This window comes from Gigantopelta aegis, chromosome 10 (assembly GCF_016097555.1).
Source record: "Gigantopelta aegis isolate Gae_Host chromosome 10, Gae_host_genome, whole genome shotgun sequence".
Classification (NCBI taxonomy): domain Eukaryota; kingdom Metazoa; phylum Mollusca; class Gastropoda; order Neomphalida; family Peltospiridae; genus Gigantopelta; species Gigantopelta aegis.
The window spans coordinates 81,492,800-81,506,620 of record NC_054708.1 but is presented as its reverse complement, the minus strand read 5'-3'; the positions used below and the strand labels follow the sequence as shown (position 1 = coordinate 81,506,620).

General features: G+C 34.5%; 1 protein-coding gene across 1 annotated transcript in view; it reads right to left on the bottom strand.

Annotated features, from left to right (window-relative positions):
* LOC121383849 overlaps positions 1 to 11,005 on the bottom strand; it is a 37,390-nt gene extending 26,385 nt beyond the window's left edge. Inside the window, exons 1-8 of the mRNA XM_041513947.1 lie at positions 10,861 to 11,005; positions 7,345 to 7,436; positions 5,802 to 5,873; positions 4,272 to 4,320; positions 3,634 to 3,765; positions 2,623 to 2,657; positions 1,749 to 1,832; positions 158 to 202 (exon numbers count right to left, since the gene is read on the bottom strand). Coding sequence (XP_041369881.1) covers positions 158 to 202; positions 1,749 to 1,832; positions 2,623 to 2,657; positions 3,634 to 3,765; positions 4,272 to 4,320; positions 5,802 to 5,873; positions 7,345 to 7,436; positions 10,861 to 10,909 — 558 coding nt within the window. The 5' untranslated portion in view covers positions 10,910 to 11,005. The remainder of the gene's footprint in view (positions 1 to 157; positions 203 to 1,748; positions 1,833 to 2,622; positions 2,658 to 3,633; positions 3,766 to 4,271; positions 4,321 to 5,801; positions 5,874 to 7,344; positions 7,437 to 10,860) is intronic.
* Between the last annotated feature and the right edge of the window lie 2,816 nt (positions 11,006 to 13,821).

Genomic DNA, 13,821 nt, shown 5'->3' with positions numbered 1-13,821 from the left:
GCAGTTTATTGATTAATGGCACGATCAAATATCACTGCCGTTTGAAGTTCTACAATTTTGTATCTCTCTACTTCAACAATTCAATTATTCAACACAGTTAAGCACAATTTCACTAATGGTACCTTAAATTTACAACAGTTAAAATTCAAGGCATTACCTTAGGATTTTCTTGTTTTTCTATTTTCTTTCTTTCTCTTCTTCTCTGGAAATAAAAAAGACAGAACTCAAATTATTAGAGAGTGAGAACAAAAAAACAACAAAATGTTCATTAATATTAATAAAAACAGAAATGCAGAAAACAATAAGGGTACAAGGAAAATTGAAGATAAATTCAGAATAAGTCTGAAATAAAGCTATAGAGACATGCTATTTTAAATTGAAGATAAATTCAAAATAAGTCTGACATAAAGCTATAGAGACATACTATTTTCAATTGAAGATAAATTCAAAATAAGTCTGACATAAAGCTATAGAGACATACTATTTTAAATTCAGGGCTCGACCTTAGCAATAGCCCAAGGTGTTTTGTCTACCAATTTCTCACTCAGACTGCCAGTTGTCTAAACCCGGTAGTTCACCGGGCTACTAATCTTTTTAGCATGTTCAGTCACTCCATAATCAACAAAATGTTTAATTCACAAAATAAAAACCCCCAAATATTTTACTTTTACTTTTTTCTTTATTAAAGTTACGGGGCTACCAATTTTTACTGAGGGCTACTAGATTTTATAACCTGGTAGCCCGGTGAACTACCACTGTAAAAAGGTAAAGTCGAGGCCTGCTATTCATCTCATTACTGACATTCCTCCCAATTCTATTACAGCATTTAATCATTCAAACATCAATAGGATATCAACTGTAATGATGTAACATAGACTAAATGATGAAATATTAAAACATAGTTCATACACTTTGTTACCAATCGAAATATATGACTTTTTTTAAAGGCATTTTCCAGGAACTTTTCATAGGATTTTCAACATATTTTTCTATGATCAGCAACATACAAGTAATCAAACGAGACATTAGAAATACTGCAAAACCCCTCAGTTTCATGAAAATTGGTTAAGAAATGAATTACCGTAGGTCTACATATTTTTTTTTTTTTAGTAACTTTTGATGCAAAAGCAAATTTTATGTCAGCTTGTTCAAGATATCATGATCCTATTCTTACATCAGAAGCTTTATGCAAATGAATGCAGATGACAATATTTCAAAATCTTAGGTAACCAGTAGTCAGTTCACGTGACTTTTATTTGCGTAACCGATTGTTAAGTTACGTGAACATAGTTCTCGTAACCGATGAGTTAGACCTACCTAATCCTAAAACACTTGAACTACAGTTCCGTGCTACATTGGTGGTTCAAGAACAAACTGATTTTCACTTTCATTACTGATATATGGTACTTTTAATTATAGAATGTAATTGTACACCACGTAACCAATTGGCGGTTCTCGTGATTTTAAAGTTGTGTAACCGACACGCGAACGAAACAACGGTTCTCGTGAAATATTGTGACCTGTGAATGAGCAATGAAGGGAATAATAAAATTACAATCTTCTGATGCAAACTGCAACTGTTTTCTTCTCTTATTTTAAATCAGAATTTCTATCACTTTACATGACCTAATTCAAATTCCATGACCTTGCAGGCCTGGAAAATAACATTTTCAAATTATAAGGTGTTCCAGGATGAATCTTGTAAAACATAGTCGACACCACAGCGTTGGACATGTCTATTCACTCACTTTCTTTTTGGCTCTTCTTTTCTCAGCTCTCTTCTTTTCTTTTTCTTCTTCCGTTATTAATTCTTCTGCATTTCTTGATATTTCCTAAAAACCAAATACAGATAAATTGTGTTCTAATACAAAACAACAAAACTATAATAAAAGATTAAATAAAAAATATTTCCTCAATAAGAATCTATTTAGCATCTCAACATTTGGTAACTGTCGCATTGAGAATTAGTGAAAAAACCCTGCTCTTACACGTGTAGGCTATCAAGTTGGAATGAGAAATAAAGCGGACAGATCTTATAACATGGGGGCACCAAACGAGCTCTATCTGGCTCTGTGTACATGCAATTAAAAGCTATCCACCTGATATACGGGTGTATTTGAAAGAGCAGGTATAAATTCTGTGTTTACCATGTCAGTTTAAGTTGATGAGAAATTGACCCAGCTCCTTTCAACGGTCTATCTATTTACAACACAGACTAGTGTTGGGAATCGGCTGGAATTTCATCAGCGATCATTGGTTATAACTGGTTTGTACCAGCTTTCGATTACACAATCGGTTAGAATTATATAAACATAATAAGGATTTGAATTATATGTACTGTGAACCTATTGTTGTGTTCACTGAAACAGACCCTACAAATTGCTACTTTTACCTTTAATAACTATTTTAATATCATTTTACTTTATGTACACATCAAAACAGTTTACACCAGTCCCAACATATTTATATCGATTGCATCATCTGAAGAGGAGGAACAAAATTTTACAGTTAAAGACACAATCGATTATGGACTTTTGTAATTGATCAGCACATAGGTTGAGCCAAAGTGATCAAACATGAGTTATAATCTCTGTAACTAAGGGTAAGATAACAATAGCCTACCTCTGAAGTTAGATGTCTTGATGTTGTGTTTATTGCTGAAAGTAATAAAACACGTAAGTATACCAGTGTTGTAAATTGAATACCGGCTTTGATGGCATGGTGGTTAAGCCATCGGACTACAGCCTAGTAGGTACAGGGTTCGCAGCCCGGTACAAGCTCCAACCCAGAGTGAGTTCTTAAGGGCTCAGTGTGTAGGTGTAAGGCCACTACACCCTCTTCTCTCTCACTAACCACTAACCAACTAACAACGAACCCACTGTTCTAGACAGACAGCCCAGACAGCTGAGGTGTGTGCCCAGGACAGCGTGCTTGAACCTTAAATGGATATAAGCACGAAAATAAGTTGAAATGAAATGTAAATTCAGTACAACTGATAACAATATGGTAATTTAAGACAGCTGGCTGCTCAATAAACAGCTAGTAAATGTATCATATGACAGGAATATCACTGCAATGACATGCCAGCACATTTTAAACCATGATCATGACTCACATAACATATGGTCTACTAACATTTATATGGTGTCCTAAATCTTGAATGAACAATAAATAGGTTATGTAAAATTCGATTGCACGAACAACATGCGAACAAAATTATAATTCTCACAATTTTCAGAGGTCATTTCTTCCTCTTCTTGCAGCTAATCTTACCTTTCAACATCACATGCCGTCCACCTCCACATCCCAATCCTTGTCTCTCCAAAGCAACAGGTGATTTTCTCTTGTGGCCACCTATGCCACACCCACCTGTTACATCTGTTTAGTGTGACAACTGACATTATTGTGCTTGAGTCAGCTGTAACTACTCCACCACCAATGGTGGGCTGCCAAAACCCATAACAAACAGCAGAAAAAGAGCGGACTTTCCTACACAGGACAGCACAAACCGGCCTTCAATAAGTCAGAGTGGACTTTCCTACACAGGACAGCACAAACCGGCCTGCAATAAGTCCGTCATATGGCACCTCTTGGCAAATCACCAATAATGATAATTAAAAATTAATTGCATACCTTGTTTTTTCTTGAGTTCTTGTTTCATTTTGATTTTATCTCCGAACGCTCTGTACAGCAAACCATCATCATCATCAGAATCATCATAATCATCATCATCTGATGTGTTGTAACCAGAGCCGTTCAATGTACCTGTAGCAGAGTGGGGAAATATTTTGTTATTAATTATATAAAAACAAATAGAAATATAAAAAATTATATAAACATAAACATAAACATAAAAATAAAATTAAAATAAATGGGATATAGTAATTCAACTGTAGTATGTTTAATTGATACTGATTTCTATGACACAACCTATACTTAATTTGCTGCTAGATCTGAGAGTCCAAGGTTCGAATCCCCACAATGGATATTGATTTTTCTGTTTCAAAATCACAGACTTCACATTTATGTTTTGTATCACTGTAGTCTTCCTAGTTTCAGAATAAACAAATTAAAACTTTAGGATGGCATAAACTTAAAATGTTCAAGTTTAACATGAATTTTAATTCCCCCCCCTCCCCAATAGAACTACGAACCAAGTTACAGAATAATCAAACAATAACTCTAGGAGCGGATGATGGGTGTGTGGACAAATCGAGATTAGAAACATTCAGCTGCCAAATATCATGATCAAATGAGCATCTTTGTCTTACCAAGTGTACACGAGAAGAAGACTTCTTGAAATAGTCGCAGCATTTCTGGCTAAAAAACAACAAACACATGAAGAATCAGTTCTTATTAGCTGTGACAAACGTATACACAATTTTACATAAATTATCACCTACACATTTAATTCTCTCTTTTATTGCATACAAAATCAAATATTTGTCTACAAGAAACTGAAAGGAATGTGTGTGTAATGAAACACCTGCATATTTTAAAATCATGGCTATTACAAGGCTAGATCTGTGTGAGGAGAAAAATCCGCCAAATTATCTATTAAATGTCACAAATTGCAGAAACCCCATTATTTTCCAAGCAAAAATATCAAACATTACAAAATAACTATTTCATCAAATTAAAATACAATGCAGTTAATGAGTTTGGTGAGTGATGGAGCTAGCCCTTCTATTAAGTGTCATTAGCAGGGTTCATACACTTAAAGGAAGTCAAAATTCAAGGGTTTTTCAAGCACTTTCCAGGTCAACTTTACCAAAATTCCAGGACCTTACCGAGTTAATGGTGGACAACTTATGACTAAACTTTACCTCCGTTATACATGTACATCCTTAAAATCTGATAGGGGTATTTTTGTTTTGTTTTTTAATTTAAGTTAATGTGATTTCCAGAACAAATGTCTTTTAATGACCCTTAATGCTTGTGTTTGTTGTTGTTTCATTCAAAAACTCCCCAAGGCGTTGTTTATGCTTCACTCCTTCGTTGTGACTCACTAGCGCCGATTCCCCCATGTTCGCCACACTGAAATTGCGAGTACAAAAGGTGCATCTTGTGCTGTGTTTGTCGGGTCCACGCATCAACCAGTCCTTATAATTCACTGCCTGTATCCACAGGTCGTTAAACACGCAAGTGCCAACCATCTTTGTGGGTTTACAATAGATTCATTAACTTGACACACTCCCTGACAAACCTTCTTTTCCAATATGGCGACGCTGTCGCTTGGATCTCGTGGCTGCGTGATTCTCGCATCACGAGATAAAAAAAACAAAAAAACATTCACACGTCAACTGAGCCGGTAAACATCGATTGGCATTTGATTGTGCCGCGGAAATTAAACAATTAATTTAATGTTAAATAAAGTAAATAAAGCCTCCGTTTTAGGCGTTTATATTTTATTTGACATCATCAACGCAAGATGATTTTCAAGGGTATTCAAGCACTGGAATATATTAGTTTATTTTCAAGGGTTTTCCAGGCGCGTACGAACCCTGCATTAGACAAGAATTGTAACAGGGGAATTACCGTCCAGTGGAGTCCCATCTAACCCTTTTTAACATGTAGTTTTATGCAATCATAATCCCACTCCTCAGCATCTGTAATTGATATCCGGCCCAAAAGCATATTAATTATTACAATATACATTCTCCCATAAACTGACTAAATTACAAATTACAAGTTTTGTTCTCACAGGGTAAGATGAGATAAGGTGGGAGTTTTAGGGTGTGAAATGTGGGAATTTACAGAATTAGATGTTAAGACGTTTTTAACCACACCGTGAAGCTTACCAAAGTCATATCCTTGGGATTACTGCTATCTGAAGCCAGACATTTGTAAGCTCGACTTACTTGCTGAAATTTCTGAAGAAAAATAAAAGTGTATATGCACACGTTACATATTATCTAGACAACAATGTTATATGCATGTACATGTAGGTGTATTTTAATGTACTAGTAAAACAAAAGAAGGAGATTATTGCCCCAACTTGTTTTAAAACAATTCTCACAGCAAGGAATAGAACATAAATTTATTTATCTCTTTCCCTTCTATTTTTGACTGCAGTTGACATGTATAGTATAATATTAACGTAAAAACCCCATTCTCCACTAAAGTAGAAACACGACCGGTCTTCGTAAACAGATGAAAACATACACATGAGTTACATTGTATAGATAGTTCCATCTTGATTCTGTGAATGCTAGAACAATTAAAGTTTTTTTGTTTAACAACACCACTAGAGCACATTAATTTATTAATCATCGGGTATTGGATGTCAAACATTTGGTAACTTTGACATAGTCATAGAGAGGAAACCTGTTGTGCTACATTTTTCCATTAGTAGCAAGGGATCATTTATATGCACCACCCCACATACTGGACAGCACATACCACAGCCTTTGATATACCAGACGTGGTGCACTAGCTGGAATGAGAAATAACCTAATGGGCCCACGGACGGGGATCGATCCCAAACCGACTGCACATCAAGCAAGTGCTTTACCACTGGGCTATGTCCTGGCCCCTGCTAGAACAAAGTAGAATAACAATCGAACATATTCAGTGTAGGCTTTTTTACACTGATGTTCATAGTCAAGTTAAATCACAATATTGAAAAGAAAAAGAAAGAACAATTCAAATTTTTGTAAATGTTATTGTTGATGTAACTTGCACATACGTTGTTTTAGAATATGTTGCATTTTATTATTTAATGAAAATTGAAGATGTTTTATTGGATATACAGTGTTTCTGCCAGAAAGACATTTTTGGGTATAGTGCTATGAAATTTAATATTTACAATGTGTGTGCTGAATAAATATGGGGTATGGAAGGCCTCCCCCAAAAAGAAAATGGGTTAGGTTTAGGTTTAGGGTTAAGAAAATCATACAGTAATGATGTAATTAATTTTTTCAAAAGGTCAACGTAAAAAAATAAAATCTGCAAATAAATTTGGGTATGGTGCCATACCCATTTTACCCTCTGGAAGAAACCCTGACATATATTCTCAGATAATAACCGATGATACAGACTGAAGATGATGATGGTTGTGATTACTCCTGGAGTAAAAGTCACTAGGATGTCCCCTAAAATATTAAACACAACAAAATAGTGTTTTTGCAATTCGAAGATAAAAAAAGTAGGTTCAAAATGACAAACTTCTCTTTGGAACCTTGGTTCAGTGATGACCGTTTCGTATTGTATGTTAGACACTAAACTGTGTCATTTGTAAGATAAAATACTACAACCAGTATTTTCCCGAAAATATGTAAAAATAGCATGTTCCTCACTGCTTAAAAAAAAGAAAAAAAAAACAACCCATAAAATCAACGTTACCTTCACTGACTCTGGCGAGCTGCTGTGTTTCTCGGGATGCCATTTCAGGGCGAGACGCTTGTAACTTGTGCGAATTGAATCTTGATCAGCACCTTGAAAATGAGGTCATAATCAGTTTAGTTTCTTATTACTAAAGGGTGTTCCAGAATTAATCAACCAATTACACTTTGCCTTTTATAGCGTTATTCGGGAGCATACAAATTCTAAAAATATCGGGTGAGACTATAGGCGAACTTGTTGGTCTATTTCAACATTGAAAAAACAGGGGTAAAGTACAGCAATAAACTCTGGATTGTATACTAGTATAACAAGCCTTAAAATAAAAAAAATTGGTGTACCTGACACAATGTCCTGCACCAATCAATTTGTGCCTGACATAAAAGAAACTATACCTGTCACAAAACATTGTAAATAAAAATGAAATAAATTATGTTTTATGTTGTTTAATCATTGATGTATTTAATTACTAAATAACCAATGCAGCAATTAAGACAATAGTCACCAAATGATGACATTTATTATTGTTATGTACTTACTAGTCTATGATGCATTAATATATGTCCTCTGGTAAAGCTGTATCCTAACCAGCCGTGAGCGACGTGAGCTATAATTTTAGAAATCATGGATTTCAACTGTCGTATCCTAACCGCATGCGTGTCATCAGTGTCTTGTTTGTGGTAATATTCTAAATTTTTGGTTCTTTAGCATTTGATACACGCAGATTTGTGGACTCTTTGATCCACGCGTCCGAAAAATTGTGATTATACTGCATTTCTGCACGTCATAAGTATAACCTCGCCTTCAAACTGTAGCCACAAAGAGGCATTTGTTTTAACTAAATCCTCCTTTTGCCATTTTAATTCAGTGCTAGATATCTACGGGATATTCGTTTTGGAATTTTTGGGGCAGGATTTAATTGGTGGCTGCCCGCCGCGGATACCGGGAACAGGGACAATTGATTTGTCATTATCGGTACCTGTCTGTTCTTTTACAGCAAAGACTGAAATTATTTTGTTCAACATCCTTTAATTGTTAACCACGAGGCAATTTGAATTGCAAACTTTAAACGAAAACGCCACAGGAAGTATACGCTAAGTACGAAAGGTCAATTACTAATATACAATGTAAGTTCCCGCAAAATCGAGACTATGAAAAATCCTACTAAACAGGTACGCGGACTGTAGATGAACTTCGTGTTGGACTGTCAAGTGCCCCGTGAACTGGTTCGAATCCCACTGGTACACATTTGTGTTTTTTCATTCGTAATCAATATTTTTTTTAATCGGTGCATTAAGTGTATTCGACTCCAAAACAGCCGGCTTTTACTACAACGTGAGCTTCGGACATGATGACCGGCGCAATCGACATTGTTACTGACAAGTTACAAATTTGTACCGGACAATGACCGTGACCGGCCGCTTATTTCAAGGCTTGTATAAACAGATTTTATGACTATACCGTCACATTTTTTTTTTCAGTCTTAAAAAAGAATTTTATATTGCAATTAGTTTCCAGCATACTTTGTAATTCACCCGAATCATTTCGTATACCTTCAGCATAATCCCGAATGTTTTCAAATTCTTTTCAAATTACAGGCATGATTTTGCAAGTAATGTTTTGATTGGTTGAATGAAAAGTCAACTGGACATGACCCCAATGGGCTGCTGTTAGATCCACATGTAATAGTGGAGCTAATTTTAATTAGATTGGTATTCAATATGCCCTTTAGTTAGTGGGATAAACAAATAAGGTCAATTCCGGTAATTAATAATTAAGTAACAAGAAGTTAATCACCATCTGCTATGATTACTATTAATATATACACAACTTGGTCAGCCTAGATCAAAGGTCCTTTGATTTACATAGCATCTGTTGTGTTACAACTATAGTAGGCAAGCTCTCATTTCAGCTCATTAAAACCTGCATTACATACACTAATATATGAATATTAATACAGTGTACCATTGATTTATTGTCCCCCATCCCCCGATTTAATGTCAACCCTGCCTACTTCTTTTCGATCTCAGTGATGAGCAGATTACTGAAAGTGTCATGATAACTTGTGACAAAACGTGCGATGTCCAACAATGAACTGAAGCCCACTCCTTCAGTGGCCATGCAGTGCCCAGGATGCCATTAAAACTTTTGGTTTTGGTTTTGGTTTTGTCAAAGGGAATAAGCATTGTGACTTACCATGTTTATAAATACATGTATATATAAAATATAATTTTACCTGATTGTTAGTTTTATTTTATTTTTGTTACTGTCTGTTAGTTTTATTTAAAATACATGTCATTCTGTTGACATTTATCAACTTCAAACAAAATATGTTTGGTAGTAAACCCACTATACCACTAACTCGATATAATGTCAAAATTGTATATTAGTGGGTGTTAAATCAAAGTTATACTGTATATGTTTTAAATTTAAAGAAAGGACTAAAATGTAATTTGAATTTCTTTTTACCTGAATTTGAATTTCCTGCCACTATTAAATGTCAATAAACAATATGGCTGTCAGTAATCAAACATAATGATCATAATCTGAATCATAAATTTAGATTTTTCTTATTGATATTAAAAAATGGACACACCAAAGACAAACTGGGATTTTTTGTAGGGACGAAGTGGTACATTGAGAGCCAAATGAATTTTTTTTGTTGGGTAGACGAAGTGGTATGGGGCAAACTGACGTTGGGGTGGGGGGGGGGGAGAGAAAAAACGGCTTGTGGTGAACTCATATTTAAGACTTACTCGTATGGGGGAAAATGCAGTGAACTCGTAACATGACACGAAAATAGGTGACCATGGGTGACACGAAAATAGGTAACTGTGGTTGACGCACAAACTGCGGTTGACACGCAAATAGTTGACTGATGGTGACATAAATAAGAAGCATGTATACAAAACAAGTGTCGAAATGCACATTTAAGAGAAATAACTATATCTGCATATCCATACATCCCCATACAAGTTTACTGTTATTTTTTACATACGAGTTCGTTTTCCATTCATACGAGTTAGTTTCCATACGAATTCACCGTATCCCAGAAAAAACATCCGATCATCAGGTATTCCTTGTAATAAAATACTAATATCACTACTACTACACTAGGCCTATTATTATCAAGTCTATATTAATTAATAACATCCACTGATAGCAAAACTGTTGTTTGTAATTTGAATTTGTTAAAAAAATTATTGGATAAGATTGTCATTTTATCTGGATCAATCAATGACTGACCGTGAGTCGTGACATTGAGTCTGACAAAAAAATTAAGTTTATGAAACTGAAAGTACAGCCTAGTATCACAATTTAATGCAATACGATAGAGGGTAGTGACAATATTAATATTAAAACATAATCAACAAAACAGTTAAAATAATTTTACATGTTGTGGCGCATGTGTTAGAACAAACAGCAATTAAAAAAAATTGTAACGAAACTTGACAGATTGAAATTGACGTGAACCGGCGAGTAAGCACAATTTAAAAACGAAAGAAACCAAGTTCTTACCAACAGGTAATTCCAAAACATCATATGCTTCTTCTTTTAACATAACCATACTTCAAAGTAACAACAGATACTGAAATAGTTCTATATTTTTAACACAGATTGAAACAAATAACATTCAAAGTTCAGTAGGGACCCTTGTTACAGGTGGCCGCCATATTTATTTGTTTTAAATTGTATTTTCCTCCTTTTGGCTTACAAGTTTTTACGAGTTACATCCCTTGACATAAAAAGCATGACAAGGAAGGAAATGTTTTATTTAATGACGCACTCAACACATTTTTATATGTTTGTAATTGACTTAAACAAAGTGATCCACTTTGAGTTATTTAAAAACATTCTTCGAATCCATGTACATTTCAATGCGGTTATAAAATTATTTATGTTTATCATTTTAATACCACCCCTTTCATAATCTTGCGTTATTAAATTTCGTTTAAATTTTTCAGTTTTACTCTGCCAGGTAAATATAAAAAGTAATGTATTTATATGTTTTATCAGAATTTCATTTGGATTCGGTAAAGCTATTAATTATATAGGTGAGTTAGCTTTGACATTATTAACGTTTTCAATTCTATTATTCTTCCTAAAACCGTCAGTCTACTGCAAGACCATACTCTCATAAATTTTTGTACTTCTAATATTTGTTAATCATAATTCATTTCGATTATATGTTCCATGTTCACTGAAAAGTTGATACCAAGCAAATTAAAATGAGTTTGACCCCATTCTAACTTCCATCTCGTATGATGGAATACATCCGTAGAAAACTTTTTCGTTCCTATCCAAATAGCTTTAGATTTGAAAAAGTTTATTTCTAGGCCCGATATATATGCATAGTAGTCTAAAACCGAAAGTATATTGTACAGGGACTCGGAAGAACCGTCAAGAAGGAAACTTGTATCATCTGCATATTGCATATCATCAGAATATTTTATTTCACCTTCTAATTCTTCAGCTTCTTCATTATTTAATTTACTGACACTAAAGTGAGATAGTTTTCAATAATGTCATCATCATTTTGTCAAGATGGTGCAGAGTAAAGATTTTGGTAAAACGTCTTTGTTTCTTTCTGACCCGTAACCTCTGTTCCATTGTCCAACTTAATTTGTGATATTAATTTGCTAAAATAATTCCGAGATACTAAATTGCAGAAATACTTAGTTGGCTTTTCGCCCTCTTCTATCCACTTTGACTTTGAACCATAATGACCTTTGAGTTTTTCTTTTCGCAGCCCCATCAGGATACATCTGCGCTGGATGAGAAGGTGGGCGTGTCCTCCGTGATTCGTCGCTGTCCCGGATACCAGACTTCTTGTCAGATGCGAGATGGATTTTTCTGAAGATAACAAAATGTTAAATGTTAGGAAAATTAATAAATTATTATAACCTACCAATATAGAGTAAAATCCATATTGTATTGTTATTATTATTATTAAGTGACTTAGTGTTATATATTGAGGTATATACCTTCATGACGTTTAGCGTAATATTTTGTATTCTAAAGCAACTGTTCAAAAATCAATAATAATAATAAAATAATATCATGGGAACAATTCCTGATTTTAAGCCATCAGAATATAACCCAACAAACAATATTGGAACAAATTATAACAATATTGACGCTATATTATAAAGGATTTAGGTTAAGCATGTCAGAATACTAATCTAATGCATTACCTAATTGTTGAATTTTCGAAACAGCTTTCTCATGTGATACTAGTAAACTTCTGAGCTTAACAGAGGCTTCATAAACATCCATTATGAACAGTTTCGAATTGCAGAACTATTTGAAAAACGCTTTGAGACAGATATCAACACTTGGTGCAAAATAAAATGTAATATTTTTTAAAAAGACCACACTGCTATTTTATACGATTTAGGCTGACTGAGGCCCCCGTCTAAAACAAACACAATTAGTCAGTGCGGATTAATTGAGCGCTAATAGGGAAGCGGCCAACTGATCAACATTGTGGGCCAATTAGCAAAACCTTTGATCACGTGCTACTATATATTATATAGTTATCAACAAACGCTGCTATTTTATAATATTCTTTGATGTCCTTCATGTAAATCGAGTGAGAAGTGATGTTCATGGGTATTATGAATCAAGTTGTTACTTTGATGTTTGATCGTTCATTATTATATTTCAATCCTTTGATGTTCTCCAACTTCCAAGATTAAAGAAATATGTTGGTTATGGAATTAACCCCACCCACCCCTATCTGCACCCACCCCGGATGTACACACCGGCGAAGGAATCTAGCTCAATCGGAACAGCGCTCGCTTGACGTGTATGGATCGGAGGATCGAATTCACCCAGTGCACCTATTCTCTGATTGGTTTTTCCGTCCCAACCAATGCCCAACGTCTGCTAAATCCAGATGCCCTTCGTAATACTAAAATGTTGTACATTCTTTTGTAATAGAATATGTTACAAGAGCGTAAATTATTATTTTATTATTTTCCCATGAATCATCGATTTTAAAATATATTTGTTGGTATTGTATGTATTTACTTAATTTGAATTTTATCTACCGTATCTGGTTATTATTTTCTATAACATTTTTGGGATTTACAAAAATACAATATTTATGGTCAGTATGACATATACATGGTATCTCCAGAAGTTTGACAGTCTTGGCTAAAAGGGAATAATAATACGAAAACCTGGAAAAAAGATAAACGAGAAAAGATGGTTTTTAACATATTTTGTTAGTCTACTTTGAACGTAATGATTAATTTTCCTCAAAACGTTTGCTGAAGTTGTAGACGGATTTAGGGTGGGATTTAGTTCACTCAGTTGAGTGATCGCTTTAGGTGCTTGCGTCGCAGGATCGAACCACCTCAGAGGATCCATTCAACTGATGGAAAGTGCATATAAAAGATCCCTTGCTGCATTACGACAAAATGTAGCGGGTTTTCTCTGATGACAACGTGTCATAATTACCAATGTATGATAACC